This window comes from Gadus macrocephalus, chromosome 3 (genome assembly GCF_031168955.1).
Source record: "Gadus macrocephalus chromosome 3, ASM3116895v1".
NCBI lineage: Eukaryota > Metazoa > Chordata > Actinopteri > Gadiformes > Gadidae > Gadus > Gadus macrocephalus.
In genome coordinates this window covers 14,772,601-14,790,231 of record NC_082384.1, presented here as the reverse complement: position 1 = coordinate 14,790,231, position 17,631 = coordinate 14,772,601, and the positions used below count along the sequence as shown (strand labels likewise).

Sequence of the window (17,631 nt, the reverse complement as noted above, 5' to 3'; positions counted from 1 at the left end):
GGGGGGGGGGGTTGTAAAGAGGGGATTGGCCCGGCAACACTGGAATGAAATACGAGTTGTGTTTGTTTAGGGATCACCGCGGCGACGGCTGGCCAGATCACTGTGATAATTATACGAGGCTCACTTCTATTTCAATGTGTTTCATTCACCGCTGCCAGAATTGTGGTAGTTATGAGAAGTTGGATTTCTGTTGGATTTCTAGAGCTTTAAGAACTGTGCTGATTACACTAACTTCTGGAGTATAATCTAGCACTTCCTCGACGTTGATAATTATGAAGGGGAGGAGGGATCATATTTGAACAGATGTAAAAAGAAGCTTCGGGATTAGCTGATGGGAGACTTTGTATTTTCTAGGGCAACCCCGGCTTCATGTGAAGGACCAACTAAACATAGCTGTCATTTTCATCTAAATAGTGTGTGTGTGTGTATGAGTGTGAGTGTGTGTGTGTGTGTGTGTGTGTGTGTGTGTACGCGTGCTTGTGTGTTTGTAGCAAAGGTCTGTTTGTTGTCATGGTTTAGCAGTCATTGTTCTCGCTCAATGCCGTCAGACGGCATAACATCTCCATAAGTCTTGTTTAAATGTTCCTTCTTGGTTTGCTTCGTCCGGACAACCCAAACAAACATCTAGGCGTTTGTCTGAAAAGCCTTTGGTTCTACTTCTGTGTGTTTGTTTTCAGAGCACATACAATTAACCGTGTATACTGTGTATATGCAGTTTTCTTTGTAAAAGCATATTATTTTCTTTCTTGCGCAAACATAATTCTAAGAGCGAGAGAATCACTTTTTGACCAACAAATCAGTGTGTACCGATTTGTATATACAATAAGACACCAAATTTAAGAACAACTTTTCAGCTGTCGTAACTGTTGACAGCGGCTCTTATGCCTACTCTTCTGCGATGCTGCAGGTTTTGTTGGCGTTTCATTCTTTACGGCTGATGCTTCTCTGTGGTCGTGGTTGGTTGTCGTATTTCGTTAGTTTGTGACGTTTTGCGGCGGTTGTGTTGTCAGGTTTTCGTCTGTTTGTTAGCTACGTTTGTTTAGGTTGCTCAGTGGTCGCGGCTTGAGGTCATTGCTTGGGGGGGGGAGGGGGCGGACTCACATGGTGGAGGGTCAGCACCACGAAGGACCCCCCGCCGGCGCTCTCGGTGATGACGGCGAGGAAGCGGGGGTTGACGGCGCAGAGGTGGTTGTCATGGACGCTGCGGGTGATGGGCACGCCGTCGTAGCAGGCTTCCTTGGAGGCCGGCTTGCCGAACACGTGGCGGAACTTGGAGCAGCGGTACTGAGGTCGCCATGTCATCTGGGAGGGGAGGAAGACACTTTACCAAACGAGGCCAAACAGCTTATGTTGTCACCAGCGGACTTCCTCGCATTCAGGTTTACACAAAAGCTAACACCGAACCTTGGCATGATACACAGCTTCTAGCAATTAGCCTGTGGCAATAAAAAAACACTGTCCTCTTTACTGTTGAGGAAACGCGTGAATCCAATGCCACTTACAGAAACACTGAAACAGCCATGAATACAGAAACATGACATTAAGGCGACAGGAGGGGCTAGGCTCCTAGCTCTAGGATGTCTACATTAGGGATCGAACCCAGTACTATTCAGCCTGGGAGTCCCATACCCAGCCGCTAGTTTTGCTCCTTCAACTCCTCTCATAAAAACAAAACACCAGCGGCCGTCAAACAACCTTCATCAACAAAATCACACATTTACTCTATACAGCCCAAAGCGGCAAAGCCCGACACACACGCGTCAAAACATTCACTTTCATCAACGGATGATACAAAACATTACGTAACATTGACAAAATATAACCAAAAAACGACTGAAAGCAGGCGATTGTCAATTTTGATAATGCGTGTGTACAAGAGCAGTCAGGCTGAGCCCAGGGCAGGTCAGAGAGTGTCCACAGACGCTGCGTGCAGGGCCGTCCTGTATGTTATTAGTGGGTTAACTCTGGGCCCTGCCAGCATGTCTGCTCTCCCTCTGGCTACGCTCTCACTGGCTCCCAGCTAGACGCCGTATGTTGAAGTCCATATTTTACTTTAATCATTTAGGTTTTTCAAATGATAAAAAAATGCAACGACAATAATTAAACGTTTCAAATCATCATATGTAAAAATGATAATCTTGTTTTAATTGTTATTACTGTCCCGTCACACTACCTGTGACCCCGAAATGTCCTACATGCAACTCTAACTCTAATTTGATATCTTATCGTATTATCTTCTTATCAAAGCCTATACCCGCACATCACCATGGCGACACCCCCATAACAAAGCAAACAACAAATCGAAATTCTGAGTTGTGCTTCAGTCATTCACCGTTTATTGGGTAGGAAAGAGAAAAAAAAACACCAGCGACGACGCCAGCTCGGCCCAGCGTCGGGCCGGCGTCTTTAAATAAACCAGCGGCCGGGTGACATCACCGCCCGGCCAGTGGAAATAACAGAGTACTGGTCGGAGGGGAGGGGACCGCTGCACCGCCGCGCCACGGAGGGCGATGGAAACAAGCGATGTGGATGACATGGGACCGGAGGCAGGGAGGGGAAGGAGGAAGAGGAGGCAGGGAGGAGGAAGAGGAGGCAGGGAGGAGTTGAAATTCCCCTTTCTTTTTTTTTTGTCAAAACGGAACCTCTGGAATCAAACACCAGGGACAGGGAGTAACAGGAGGAGCAGGAAGAGAAGGACTCTCGACCCCGAGGGCGGAGCGATGGAGAGAGAGAGAGAGAGAGAGAGAGAGAGAGAGAGAGAGAGAGAGAGAGAGAGAGAGAGAGAGATGGAGAGAGAGAGAGAGAGGGAGAGAGAGAGAGAGAGAGAGAGAGAGAGAGAGAGAGAGAGAGAGGGGGAGAACATCCAACACCACCTCATTGGAATGTTGAAATGACAAGGTGTTCCTATGGCCTTGGCGAGCATGGTGAGACCAGCCATGGTGAGACCAGCCATGGTGAGACCAGCCATGGGGGAGGCCAGTCCTCATGGAGGCCAACCCTGACGGCATGACGGCCTTCAGTAAACACAGGAGTCAGAGCTCCGCATTGTTCAGGGACACAAACCTCGTACAACAAGGCACAGCCCACGTGGCCAACTACTAGCGCCGACTAGAGCTGGAGAGTCAACAATCTCAGTGCAAAACCACCATTCTTCATTCAATCTAAATCATAATTCTCGGCATAAGCGCAAAACCATCAGCCACCGAGGGCCCTCCTGTCTCGGGGTCTGTTAGATGTCAGGTAGCAGACCAGGCTGACAGTCACCTGTCAGGAGCATGAACCACTGTGCCAGTGACCCCCCACTAACCCATCAGCTGCTCCTCTACTGCACATGACAGTCGTCTGGTTTGCATGACAGTCATTGTTTGCTAAATTATGAACCGCTGTCTGAGTCAGTTCCAAACGTTCACAATTATTCCAACGTTCAAAGTGATTTTTGAAAAGGCTTATCCATCGAACACATGGAAACTGAACGAAGTACCTTGAGGGCAATAAAAAGAAAAGGAACTTTGAATTTTGTGTGCGTGTGTGCGAGAGAGAGTATATTTGTTTTTCTGTGTGTTCTGTGTGTTCTGTGTGTGCGAGAGAGTCTAGGTGTTTTTCTGTGTGTTATGTATATGCATGCGCGTGTATTCCCGCATATGCGTGGGTGTGTGCGTGCGAGAGTGTACGTTTGTGTCTCTTTGCATGTGTGTGTATGCATGTGTGTGTGTAAACAGTAGGCTGAAAGTGACAGCTAAGCATCCGTGACAGGTGCAGGGTCCTTAATCTGAACAGGGACACCTCAACGCCCCACCGTCTCATCTCCAACAGAGGGGCTTAAACCAGCGGGGGGCCTGGAAAAATCCATTGTCAATATTGATATTTTTAGATACTTTCTCCCTCTTATCTTCCATCAGCCGGTCAAAGACGTTGCGTTGGCTTGTTTGGTGTCGACACAGATATGATGATAAGTCCTGCACGACTCATGTCTATTTTTAACCACAGATGAAGCCACGATGGGCGTCGGCCTAGAGACGCTATGCGTGCCCGCTCCCTTACCTTTTAAATGCCAGGAGGAGGAACAATTGTACTAACACAGAAGGTACATCAGATGTCTGCCTGAAACCGGATCTGCAACATTAGAATCCAGAGGTGGACAGGAACATTTTTCAAGTTTTCATTGCCTTTTGTGCCTTCATTGACATTCACATTTTAAAGTGGGTCGAAAGAGAGAATGTAGCATAGGACCTCGCGTGGGATTCAAACAGGTCTTCACTAGACGCATTGCCTAAGAGTTTAGCACAATGATAGGTTGAGACAATACTTTTTTATATAAATGTAATCAGTCTCATTGAGATCAAAGAAATATTTGACATGGGGGAACTGAAAACATGGCATACAGGTAGAGAAACTAGGACACCGTTAACACCTGCGCAATCGGATATGAATCTCCAATACGCATAAAAAGCCAGGTGTATTTTGAATGTATAGTAGCAATTTCCAAATGCATATTAATGCCAGGTGTAAATGTTATCCAAGCTTTATTCATATTTAGCATTCTGAAAACATGCATTTAGCATTCCACATGTTCACAGCTGAACGAGCCTGAAACCATGCCTGCAGCAGCACCTGCACTTATTCCACCCACGGCCTTCATAAATCACTAACCTCATCACCTCACCTACCTGGCCCCCACTACGCCTAAATCTACACCTTTATAAGACACCTACCCACGTAAACCTATCCCACTAACCCTTCACAAGACACCCTACCTAAACATAGCCTGCGACACCTATACTACTATAGAGCACCAACCAACCTTTTAACACCTTTTATTAAGACCCCAACCCAAACCTCGAGCCCACTTCAGCTACTCCTTACAACCCGGCCCACATAAACCTAGATCCCATGACTCCTACAGCTTTAGGACCCGAAACAATCTAGACCCCATCTCTACTAACACCCCAATCTCAATCTCGAGACCCCAACTCTTAACGCACCTCACCAGCCCCCCCCCATCTCTAGACCATCACACCTACGCCTGTACAATACACCACCCAACCCCCCTCCAGGCCTGATACCAACCCCCCCCATCTCTAGACTATTACACCTACGCCTGACTGTACAATACACCACCCAAACCCCCCTCCACGCCTGATACCCCAATCCCCCCCCCCTCTCAGGGTAGTCTCCCGTACTGTTGTGTAAGCAGTCAAAGTGAAACTCCACACATGTGTGTGTGTGTGTGTGTGTGTGTGTGTGTGTGTGTGTGTGTGTGTGTGTGTGTGTGTGTGTGTGTTTGCGCGCGTGTGTGTGCGTGTGTGTGTGTGTGTCTGTGTGTGTTGTCTGACATGACAAACGGCCTACAGGCTTGATGGTCCTGTGCTGGGATAACAGTTACTCATGTAATAGAGACTGTGCAGAACATGCACTGTCCTTGTGACCCTGTCTGGCTGTGTGAGTGTGTATGTGTTTTTGTGTGTGGGTGTTGGTGTGTGTCTGTTTGTGTTTGTGTGTGTGGGTTTGTACCCTCTGATTCTGATTGAAGTGGGTTTTCTGTACTTTCTTACAAGATAAAACGCGGGTGTCACAGCAGAAGTAAATCCAAATAATACAAAGTTAGTGTGAATATATAAAATCGAACAAATACTATATATATATATATATAGCTAAAATAAAAAATATATATTCACAACATCAGTAGTAGAAACGTAAACATTGACTGTAAATGTGAACATTATTGACAGCTGAGGTAAATATTGTGTCATCGTCCTGGAGACATTCCTCATGGACGCGCCCGCGGCTACACACTGTCGGGTTCGATTCTGCGTTGTGCGTCAGGAAGAGTTTCCTCCTCACACCCTATTCCTGATGGGCATATGTGCTGAGCATGCATCATGTCTCAGATACCTCTGAGTGAGGTCACCGCACTAAGGCCCATAAACTCACACTTACTCACACACTCACTCACACATTCAGACACACATTCACACACACACACACACACACACACACACACACACACACACACAGTACATTCACACACACGTCACACGCACGCACACACACACACGCACGCACGCACACGCCCACACACACACACACACACACACACACACACACACACACACACACACACACACACACACACACACACACACACACACACACACACAACCACACAGGCCCCCAGGTTACTTTCCATGTCCAGATGCGAGATAACATACAGTACTCAAACTAATCATTAACTACAACAGGAATCTGGTGTAGGCAGGGTGTGGATTGCAGTAGGTATGTTTACAGTTGACAGATTGACACACATAAGCGATACAAAGGGCTGAGTAGTAATTGAGGAACACAAAAGTTGAGCAAAATCCCGGTATTAGAATTGGGAGTATCCTCTTAGAGTTTACAATGTAGACACAGAGAGAAACTAGGCTACCTCAAAGAGACTACACAAACACAGTTTCACCCACTCAGGGGCAAAGGTGCACTGATAGCAACTCAAGGCTTCCCTATCTATCTATCACAATACTTTTATTGATTACACCACAAGCTGTCCCGTACATTTTCTAACACATATCTTTAGATTCCATATTGGGGAATTATTGGAATAAGTACATTTAACTATTGGAATAACTACACTTCCAAACTACAAGTGTGGAATGGGGAATTTAATGGAAATACTAATTCTGTGAGCATTCTCCATTCAATGGTAACTCTAAACGACGCTCTTCCACACGTCCAATGGACACACACACAAACACGACACGCACACGACACACACAAACACACGCGTGTCAGATTTTCCAGGCCTCGGGACAGAGGTAATCCTACATGCATGTACCTGTAGTATCCCTGCAGTTTACCACTAAAGCGAAACTAGGAATGAAGTCCTTACAATCAGATACAACGAGAGAAAAGAAAGAGAGAGAGAACGAGAGAGAGAGAGAGAGAGAGAGAGAGAGAGAGAGAGAGAGAGAGAGAGAGAGAGAGAGAGAGAGAGAGAGACATTGTTGAGACAGACGCCTGTGTGATGGGGTTAGTACTTACCCTGTCTACTGTGTTGCGGTGGCAGATGGACAGAGAGACGGACAGACAGGAACACAAAATCACCTTATCCCCCCCGGGTGGTAGCAGAGTGGTGTGATCGTCGGCTCCTCCACAGAGTACAGATCCTGCTCTTCGGGCTGAACTTTGACTCCAACAAGTGGCCGAACGCGGCTCTCTGGGGATCCCAAGCAGAGTGGCCTGAACCACAGGCTAGCCTACAATAACACTGAACGCACTACATTCAGATCCAATACTACAGACCGGGAGACTGCCTCTGTATGTGTTTGTGTGTGGGTGTGTGTGTGTGTGTGTGTTTGCGTGGGTATGTGTGTGTGTGTGTGTGTGTGTGTGTGTGTGTGTGTGTGTGTGTGTGTGTGTGTGTGTGTGTGTGTGTGTGTTTGTTTTAAAGGTGCTGTACGTGTGTGTGTGTGTGTGTGTGTGTGTGTGTGTGTGTGCTTGAAAAGGCAGGGAAGCATACATGAGTGTGTACACTCCTTAAAAAGGGTGGTGCCGAGTGGTTGAGAGAGAGAGAGAGAGAGAGAGAGAGAGAGAGAGAGAGAGAGAGAGAGAGAGAGAGAGAGAGAGAGAGAGAAGAGAGAAAGAGAGAGAGAGCGAGGGAGAGCGAGGGAGAGAGAGAGAGACAGGTAATCACACCCTCCCTCTTCCCGGAGTGCCGCTCCCTCCCGTCACTCCTCCACAGGGTTTGCTCAATCAGAATTCCTGACTCTTCCTTAGAGATAGAGGGACGGAGTGGGAGAGCTGTGACAACTAAAGCTCTCGATCCATTTTGTCCTGCTTTCACCCCAACTTTGAATGGAGTCCTACAGCCATTCACTCTCCTTCTGCCTTCCTCTACCTACTCCGCTACGATAGAGGCATACTGAGTCAACAAACCACTCCGAGTCCGCACCACAACAAACAAAACATTTCCATAAAAAGGAACAACCACAGGCTACACGGGTGGCAGGATGAGGACTTGGTTCTCCTCTGTGAAACCGCTCAGCAATCGTGACCCCTGAAGCTCTTCGGCCTGTTACCCCGTAGCACCAGGAGGCTACATACTTCACAATGTGTGCACACTCATAGCACTAGCGGAAAGCTAATTAAATAATACTGGGGCCGGGTAGAAGCAGCTTCACGCTGAAAGTTTGTGTGTGTGTGTGTTTGTTTATGTGCTTGCGGTGAGGTGTGCGGTCTAACAGATCGATATGAGGGCCATCAGAGAGGGAACAGCTGATCAGTGACAGCTGGTGGACACATGCTGAAGCGAGGAGTGGGGATCAGGGAGATGGATCCATTAGGGTTCGTCCAGAACGTGCATGAGTGCATATTTGTGAAGCAAACCTGAAACGGATATTCCCTCTGAACAGAAACACACTCACACACACACAGGTATAAGAAACCCTTTCAAATGTATAAATATAATATAAAATAAATAAAAATTATACATCTGCACCAAATATGTCCCTGTGTTTACGTTTAACACAAACACACACCTAAAACAATTGTAATGGACACAAAAAGAATGGCAATGGACATATAAATGATGATTGTTGTATTTCAGCGTAATAATAAACCTGACAAAAAGAACAGAAGGAACCATTGAGAGCAGCCATTAGTGCTGAGGGCCCCGGTGGGAACCACAAACAGCCTTAAAGGCAGGCGGCGCAATGCGCATCTTCTCGTCACCGTGGACCGCTGACAGACATCAAAGGGACCGACAGAACTGGAGTCGGCTAGACCCATCGTCCTAGCCACTAGTGTCCTCAAGTTCAAATGTCACAGACAGAACAGTCATTGACAAGAACAAGTCAACAGCGTCGTCTCCAAGTCCTTAAGACGTCGTAAGGCAATCTACCTAATACTTTCATGTCAAAGTCTTGAACGGTAAATAAGCATTATGTTCATGAAAACACAACGTTGTTGCGTCGTAAACCGGGCCCCTTTTCCAAAGATCTGAAGATCGATGTGTTCGGTAATGACAGATCAGGCACCCCAGGCTAATGACTAGCTGACTGTGAGAAACCGGGCCAGAAGCTTTGACACCACAGGTCCCTAATGGCCTGTGCCCTTCCTCCCCCCTGCTAGAACGTATCATTGGTGATTAGCAGGCTGGCTGTTTTTAAAACACCTGGTTTCAGCGACAAGGGCAATCCAACGTTTGAGTTAACCCCATCAATAACTGTGGTTTTGACCATGTGTGTGTGTAAGTCCGATGTACTCAACTCAATTAAAGAGGGATTAGTTTACCTGGCCCTATGTTTGCCTGTTACTTTACTGTGCAGAAGGCCACACTGCATTAGACAGAGATAACCTATTGACTCCATCCCTGGTGAAGCACCAGTAAATAACCAACCACCTGGTACAGAACCATCTGGACATCTTGATTGACATTGCTTGACACAAAGAATCTGGAAAATAATATTGAAAACGGATTTCTAAAAATGGGATTATAAAGAGCTGAATTCAAAAACATGGATCAAGAACCTTAAACACAAATCCAAGAAGTTAAAGATTTAAAACTAAAGCCTGGAATTAAAAAAAAAAAAAAAATAGCAAAATGTGAATCAGAAACCTTAATAATAAACTCTGTTAATGATTGAATTAGAGGACCAAGGAGAGCCTGTGTTACTATAGTTCCGATAGCTAGACTAGCCAGTGGAAACACATGAGTTTGAATGGAGCCATGGTGAAGTGCATATTGAATAAATCCATCAGGAGAACAATGAGGAAGGAGATAATTATCTGGTTTATGTGTCTTAACAGGCCTGGCTGGGACCAAAGTACACTGACGCAAGCCACCAGGCTTGCAGTATGTCTTTACTTGCCTTAACTCGAGTCTGAATGCTACACACACACAGACACGCAGATATAAACAGACAGACAGACAGACAGACACACACACACACACACACACGCTCTAGACAGACTATAAATCTTAAGAGCACACCACCAGTACAAACAATGTGACAATGAGGTTTCTATCTATGAAATATCAGAGAACCCAGCAAGTAGAGAAACAAAGAGATGAGGTGAAATGAGCTAAATAAATATCCATTGAATAAAATAATAACAAAGATAACCTTGAGGGTGCAAAAAAATGTATACTTAGGACAACCTGACATTGCATTTTTTAGGTAACGGTTGCTCTGAACTCTGATGAGGCAGATATTTCAGCAGATATTTCTGCGTGTCTGTGCAGCGTTACCTCATTCCTCCAGGGCTGACTCCAGAAAAGGTCAACATTAAGCATGAGGATGTGACACTTTTCTCATTGGATGACATCAAAGCCCTGCCTGTGCAACAGCTTTGGCAGCCGACTGGTGGTGGATTTCACAGCCAGTAAATCTAAAGTTTTGAGTTTTTTTAAGATATTAATGGGCAATGCAATAGGAACAAGGCATGTGTACATGCATTGAAAAACGCACATACGTATGCCCTTATGCAGACAGACACGCATGCAGCCTCAAACACACACACTGACACACACCTTTTCCAGTATTAACCAAAACATACACCTTACATGTCCAACCCACATGTTACACATCTGTTAAGAATAAACTATGGGAACACAAGAAGTTAATCAACCATATAAATAAAGAAACAAAGAGGGACTAATTCAGAACACATATTGAAAGAAGAGAAACCTGGATTGCCAAATTCTTCGGGTTCAAATTCTTGACAGCATTTAAATAAAAACGAAATAGGAAACATGTTGGGAGTTTTTCCCAGAACCACCTGAAACACAAGGAACAGAGGAACCAAGAGAACACGCCCACATCCCAGAGTATGAATAAAACCTGTACCCTTATGGATCTAGTTATTTATCGGACGCTTTTCCAGCGTGACTTACTGTGCATTCAGATACAGGTTTATATAATTGGGGGTGAGGGCATCTTGCTCAGGAATGCCAATAGGTTGGTTGTGAACATTGGGGATCGAACCCAGGACCTTTTTTGGTTGGGAATGAACCACTTCAACCAGATTATTCTTTCCGCAATGTACATCAATGTATAAAAGGTATAAACAAAGGTAAAACAGTAAGTATCCACCACCAAGGTAAGGAGCCAACAGCAGACCATGAGCCTAAACCAAACAGGACTGCAACACGTTCAGGCCATTAAGGGTCCATAATTAACAGACTAACCGCAACCCTTTGATCTAAAATAAGAACACAGAGCCTCCAGATACTAAAAAGGGATGCCCGTCTCATCCCAACGATACTAAATTACTCAAATCAACATATTCAAACAGGAATGAGGATGATTCATGGCCAGAGGGGGAAAAACATGCAAATTGTCTATCTTTGTTCCTGAAATATGTGTTTGGTTCTGACCCAGCTGACTGTGGTGAGAGGTTAGAGTATATCATAACCAAACCAAACCCCATCCCTGTCCTTCTCACTGGAGAGAGTCCCTACTCTACCACGGTCTGGTAGAATGAGGTTAGTAATGTGAAATTTGCCGTCAACCTATCCTACAAACGGTTCAAACTATGTTTAAATGCCGGGTAGCATCTATCGACCACGGCTATGGTATAAATAAATAATAAACTATATTATAGTCCTTCAATGAAAAATTAGCACTGTTGTCATCGTGACAGGATAGCGTCATGATAAATCAATATTGGCATCTGTACAGTAGCTTATGAGGACCAGCCAAGAAATGTCATGTCTGTGGTTCTGTGACATAACTATTAGGACTGAGTGAAAGCAAAATGGTTTCAGCCCTACTTAAACAAACTCTGTTATGACGTTATCCTCTGCTCTATATTAATCTATTTACTCTGTATGTGCACACACAAAAAACTACCACTTCAGTACAAAATACCAGCCAGCCATGTCCAACTGAAGCCCAAATCAATGCCTTTATTCGCTAAGAGGAGGGCCAAACCAACGACACATTAGAGATGACGGGGTCGGATTACACATAAATGATATAATGGAAGTAGAGAGACAGAGAGAGAGAGAGAGAGAGAGAGAGAGAGAGAGAGAGAGAGAGAGAGAGAGAGAGAGAGAGAGAGAGAGAGAGAGAGAAGGAGAGAGAGAGAGAGAGAGAGAGAGAGAGAGAGAGAGGGAGGGGGCGAGAGAAAAATAGTGACAGAGAGAAAGAGAGAGATAGGGGTAAAGTAAACCTACAATTGCACGTACACTCCCACAGCCCTCGAATACGTGAGAGAAGAAGAGAGAGAGGGAGGGGGAGAGAGAGAGAGAGAGAGAGAGAGAGAGAGAGAGAGAGAGAGAGAGAGAGAGAGAGAGAGAGAGAGAGAGAGAGAGAGAGAGAGAGAGAGAGATTATGTTATAATGCTTTCGAATTACCAGGGCATTATAATAGACTTAAAAGGTTAGTGTGTGAAAGTAAGAGTAAATCTTCCCTCCACCATGAAAAATATGTATTTCTAAAGTTAACTTTAAGGAAGGAAAGAAGATAAGAGGTTAAACATAGAAATATCAAAGAAAATTTGGTTAAATGTTGCACAATTATGCCAACTGACCACAATGATGTAAGCAAAATTAGATCAATCTCTGATGTTTCCTGAAGGTTGAAATAGCACCATTGTTTACTCACTAGGCAGATTCTTCTCAATTTTGTTGCATCTAAAATCACTAATGTTCACCACAATCACTATTTTGATTATTTACAAAATAAAATATAGCATTTATGATACAGCAAAGACCTATAAATCGCACCCATTCATGTAGAAATGTTGACTTTATTTGAATATTCCATGCGGTGCATCAATAATAAATATTCAGTAAAAAACGAATTGAAAGGGGATTAATTATTCATAGACATGAGAGCGACCACCAAAGATAACAACAGGCCATGAGGATCCCACTTAAACCTGACCACATCCATTTTGTCATGGGAAACATCCGCTAAAGGCAGCTAGCTAGCTGCATCACAAAGCTAAGTCAAAGCTATCATTTCAGCCACTATCAACACAAAAGCAACAATAGCGTATTGTTACGTGGGAGCCATCTTCACCCAGCACACGCCCTACATCAAGCAGATTAATACCGCTGCTAATCTGATAACCCTCATTAGCTAACAGTATTAGCAGGTTGTGATACGCCACCCAGTGTGTTTTGGCACGCTCGGCACGCTTGTAGCTTAATGCGGTGACACCGAGTTGTTTATGTGCGTAACTACCTCGACTGTCCTCCCTGTCCTGTAACTCTCTGCGCTACTGGCACAGCCTCTGTGTTGTTTGCAGCACCGATTTGAAGGTCACTTTGAAACCTTGACTTTTTCCAAACAAAACCGTTTGGGGAAAGGAAAAAGGGAAAAAAGATGAACAACAATCGATGCAGAAAGCCTTGCCAATGTCAGGTAGTAGTCCATCTTCCTAAAGTGCTCCATTACACCGAGGTCTGGGCAGGACTACCAGGTCGATAGGGAGGACAGCGTCCACATAGGAAGAGGAGGCCCAACCTCGGCTAAATGAATTATGAATCAGCTTTGTCCTGACCCATCAGGCTAATGGTCATCAGGGCTCTTCTGAAGAGCTGAGCTACACGAGGCTCCACTAGGCTTATCCTGATAGACCATATGCACCTAACAGCTAATGGTGAGTTGTGTGGGTAAACCTTTTTGAAACAACGGAAACCATGACAACCCAATGCATTGTGTAACATGGCCAATATGTGAAGGATAAACCTTGACAGCGTGGTAGTGATGCGGCCAAAGCGATGCCAAGGTTGCTTACCAACAAAAACAAAATTTCATCCATGATTTTGCATACACAATCTTCAATTGTATATGGGCATTATTATTTCAAAGGTTGCCAAAATCACTTCATTTTTGAGTAATTCCCTTAGAGCCCGCCCCCAACATCAGTTAATCCTGAACAGTCAGACAGCTGTCACGTCATCAACATACGGTACAATATCCCAACCACTGAGAGAGAGAGAGAGAGAGAGAGCGAGAGCGAGAGCGAGAGACAGACAGACAGACAGACAGACAGACAGACAGACAGACAGACAGACAGACAGACAGACAGACAGACAGACAGACAGACAGACAGACAGACAGACAGACAGACAGACAGACAGACAGACAGACAGACAGACAGAGGTTGGGTAAAGAGCTTGGGGGAATATATAGCGAGAGTACAGGAGAGAGGGATAGGTAGAATAGAATGAGAGAGAAGAGGGTTAGAGAGAGGATAATAAGGGAGAGGGATAGAGAGCGACAGAAAGAATGAGAAAAGAGAGAGAGGGAGACAGAGTGAGATACAATAAGGATAGAAAGTGACTGAGAGTGAGAGGCCTTTGACTACATGAAGCCAGGTGGAGTTGTTATTTTCAAACAGTTTGTTAAGTTATACAATAAAAGGCAACACACGGCAATCAAAATTATTACTGACACAATGGGAGAAAGCAGGTGCTTGTTCAGAGGAGAGCATGTTAACCATGTCTTTAAACCACAATAGGTGGCGTCACAAAAGCTGTTATCGCTCTGTTACATGAAGGCTGGGACAGTTGCGTAAGAGCATTTTAGGATTTCCTCAATGTTAGGTTGTTACGATGAGTAGGCCTACATAATAGTTATCCTCAACATCTACTCAGATTGCTTCCTAATGCCTGGGCTTAATAATATGATTATGGATTTCCTTATTTATTATTTTTGGTACAAATATATTTTCTATAAATCTTTCAGGGGGGTAAGCTCACACTAATCGACACTAGCGTTACTAGGAAAAAATATATAATTGTAACACCCATTGTTAAATTGTGATAAAAAAACAATAATCAAAGGACAGAGTCCGTTTGACTAAAGGAAGGAATACATGTAAGATAACACACGTTATCACAATATAAACCAGTTATTAAATTACTTATTGCTGAAAGACGTTTAGTACTGCACGTGCACACACTCACGCATGTGCACACACACACACACATACAATTAAGAGTGCTATTAAAGTCGTATGAATCTGTATGTTAATTATTGTTGTTTCGGCCATGCTCATGTTGGACAAGCCCCACTTTTTCCAGCGTTTTTACGACCTGTGTGTGTGATCAATAGACTGTTTTATTAGGGAGCTGCCAACCCACCCCACCTGTTCTGAGACACCGCAAACCTCTGCAGGGACAGGCGACGAGTTGCTCACCTCTGCCGGTCTTTGTGTACGTAAGCAAGCAGCAATAGGGGCGGGTCCAGGTAGGGACGTGGAACTTTGAGGATCTTCCCTTGCTGACACAGAAGGGTAATTTGGCCTTTAGGCCTTTCAGAGCAGCTACACGTCTAGCATGTTTAGGGTGTTGGACTCCCAGCTGAAAGGCTGTGTGAGTCTACCCGTAGGCATCCCTGAGCAAGATACCCTCGCCTACTTCTTAAGTAACGTATCTACAAACCTAACCGTTTCATTGGGCAAAAGTGTCTGCTAAATGACCTAACTAGACAGCAAGGATGGTTTAAGAGGGGCTATGGCATTTATATTTCCAGTCAACAGGGTTCTAGTTTCGATATTGCTCGCACTATGCCCCAACAAACGCCCACGTAGGGCCAGTCATTCACAGCCGTTGATGGCTGTTGGCGTGCTGAGTCGGGGTTGGCCGACATTCTATAGCTGGGTGTTTTCTCAGGCAGAGTGCAAGCAAGGACCTTTATGAGTTACACCTTTTTCCTGAATTTATTTATGAGTTTATTAATCAAACATCACTTAGAATCGCTTCAGGTCTAGTAAATAGCAAAGCAACGACTTCCTTTTGGTTAGGTCAATGGGAGTATCAACTGATTTAACATTTGGTGAATTGTATAACACATTTCTCCACAAAATTAGCGATAGGAAGTAGTCTTTATTGTTCAGCATTGGATCTACAAGGCTTCATAGCGTCTGCTCCTCCTAGACCTCTCTGCTAGTCCTGAGGCACGGGTCGTCCTCGCCAAAAGTCACACCTTCATTCCAAAGCAGCACCTGGACTCCCTAGTTTCGAGTTACGTAGCCTGTGGCTGTACCGAACAGATAGCTTTCACATAGCTCACAAACCCTCCATTTATTTAGCCGCTTATGTATAGGTACACTGCCGTTTGTGTGGCAAACATCAGCTTATAATGCAGTTGTATAGCAAACATTGACATACATGATCAAATATGATATGAATAGCGCTTAAAAAGCATCTTTGATCTCCATCATGGCATAATACAGTTAATACATAACTGAATGGATGAGTGAATAAACATCACAGACTGGGTGTGTGAATTCTGAATCTCGGTCATATGATGGTATTCCTCATAAGAATATGCCCTAGATATGGGCTTGTGTGTTTAGGGCTTTACATAACGATGCAGAAACGATTTTAACTCCAGCAGAGGAAGAATTAAAACAGAGGCACACTTTATACACACACACACACACACATGCACACACCTAATGGGCCTCCCTTCACCTGCTGTTCCGTTTGCCTGACTCATGGCGGGAAGGTGTCCTGGACAGCAGATGGACGCCTTGAAGGTTGGTTAAGATAATGCTTAGCTTGGCAACTGTTCAACATAAACTACATGACAGGTGTACTTAGCGAGATGAGCTGATGGTATTGCACCTCAGCGGTGCTCGATATTGACAAGACGATATATTCACCAAGCACAACGGCTCGTTTGATATTGTTTTGTCTCAGTATAGGGCTACTCTGTATACTGTGCGGGTTTGCAGATTCATTCGGTAATACAACAACTATAACTAAGTATGCATTAGTCTTCTTCACATTGTCTCTTGTCAAACTAGAGAGAAAAGCAACGAATCGCTAAAGCGTCAAACATCTGTTCTGGGCCAGAAACAACCAGAGATGATCCAAACTGTTGTTTGCAACGACCGACTGGACCAACTTCAAAACATAAGCACCGAGTTCCGCCTATAGTTCTCTTTGGATAAGGAAACGTTTTGCCCCGGGACGTGTCTGGCGTCTGGAGAACCGCATGGCACCGGCGACCGGTCCCAACCACGCGGAAAAGTCCAATAGGGCATATGTATATTTCAAACGAGGCTAAATGACACCACGACCAACCCTTACGTGGTTTAACATGCACATGATGCATATTTCCAATAAATCAAAACTCGGCAAACTTACCTTTGAGATGGTCATGCAAGACGCAACGGCAGGTGGCAACAATTCCCCCTCCCCTAAAGAGGACCCTGTGGAACCCGGCAGTGGACGTTGTCGCTCGATCGAGTTCCCACTTCAGCCCGCACTGTGTTGAGGAAGTTTTTACAATACCGCTTCTGCGTTCATTTATAAATCATAATGTCCGCTTAGAACGGGCGAATCCCAAGTGAACACCAAAACACAGCTGTGTGAGGCGAAAGACAAAACATCACCGAAACGACAAGTCAGGTATGGAAGGGCCAGACGCGCGTGTCTGTGTCCCAATAAGGGCGGAGGAGGAGGATGGATGGGAGCTGGAAGATGCGTCGAGCAACCTCCGGGACGACCGGAGGGAGGAGGGTGGGTGGGGCATGAGTTATAATCCACCCAGACATGTTCCACTTTAAACTAAACCATAGACAAATTCGTTTTTAGTAGTATTGTCGATTCATATGGAAGGGGTAGGACTGCGATGGACTATAACCTCGCTCGTACACACGGTCACTCTA

General features: G+C 44.9%; 1 protein-coding gene across 3 annotated transcripts in view; it reads right to left on the bottom strand.

The window, feature by feature from the left end:
* Positions 1-17,437, bottom strand: part of coro2aa (coronin 2Aa) — a 30,537-nt gene extending 13,100 nt beyond the window's left edge. Inside the window, exons 1-2 of one of the 3 annotated variants that reach the window (XM_060047538.1) lie at positions 17,108-17,437; positions 1,102-1,302 (exon numbers count right to left, since the gene is read on the bottom strand). In XM_060047538.1, coding sequence (XP_059903521.1) covers positions 1,102-1,302; positions 17,108-17,122 — 216 coding nt within the window. In that variant the 5' untranslated portion in view covers positions 17,123-17,437. Of the gene's footprint in view, positions 1-1,101; positions 1,303-7,035; positions 7,595-17,107 lie in introns of those variants that run through there. The other 2 variants (XM_060047541.1, XM_060047539.1) reach the window with 2 other exon arrangements.
* Between the last annotated feature and the right edge of the window lie 194 nt (positions 17,438-17,631).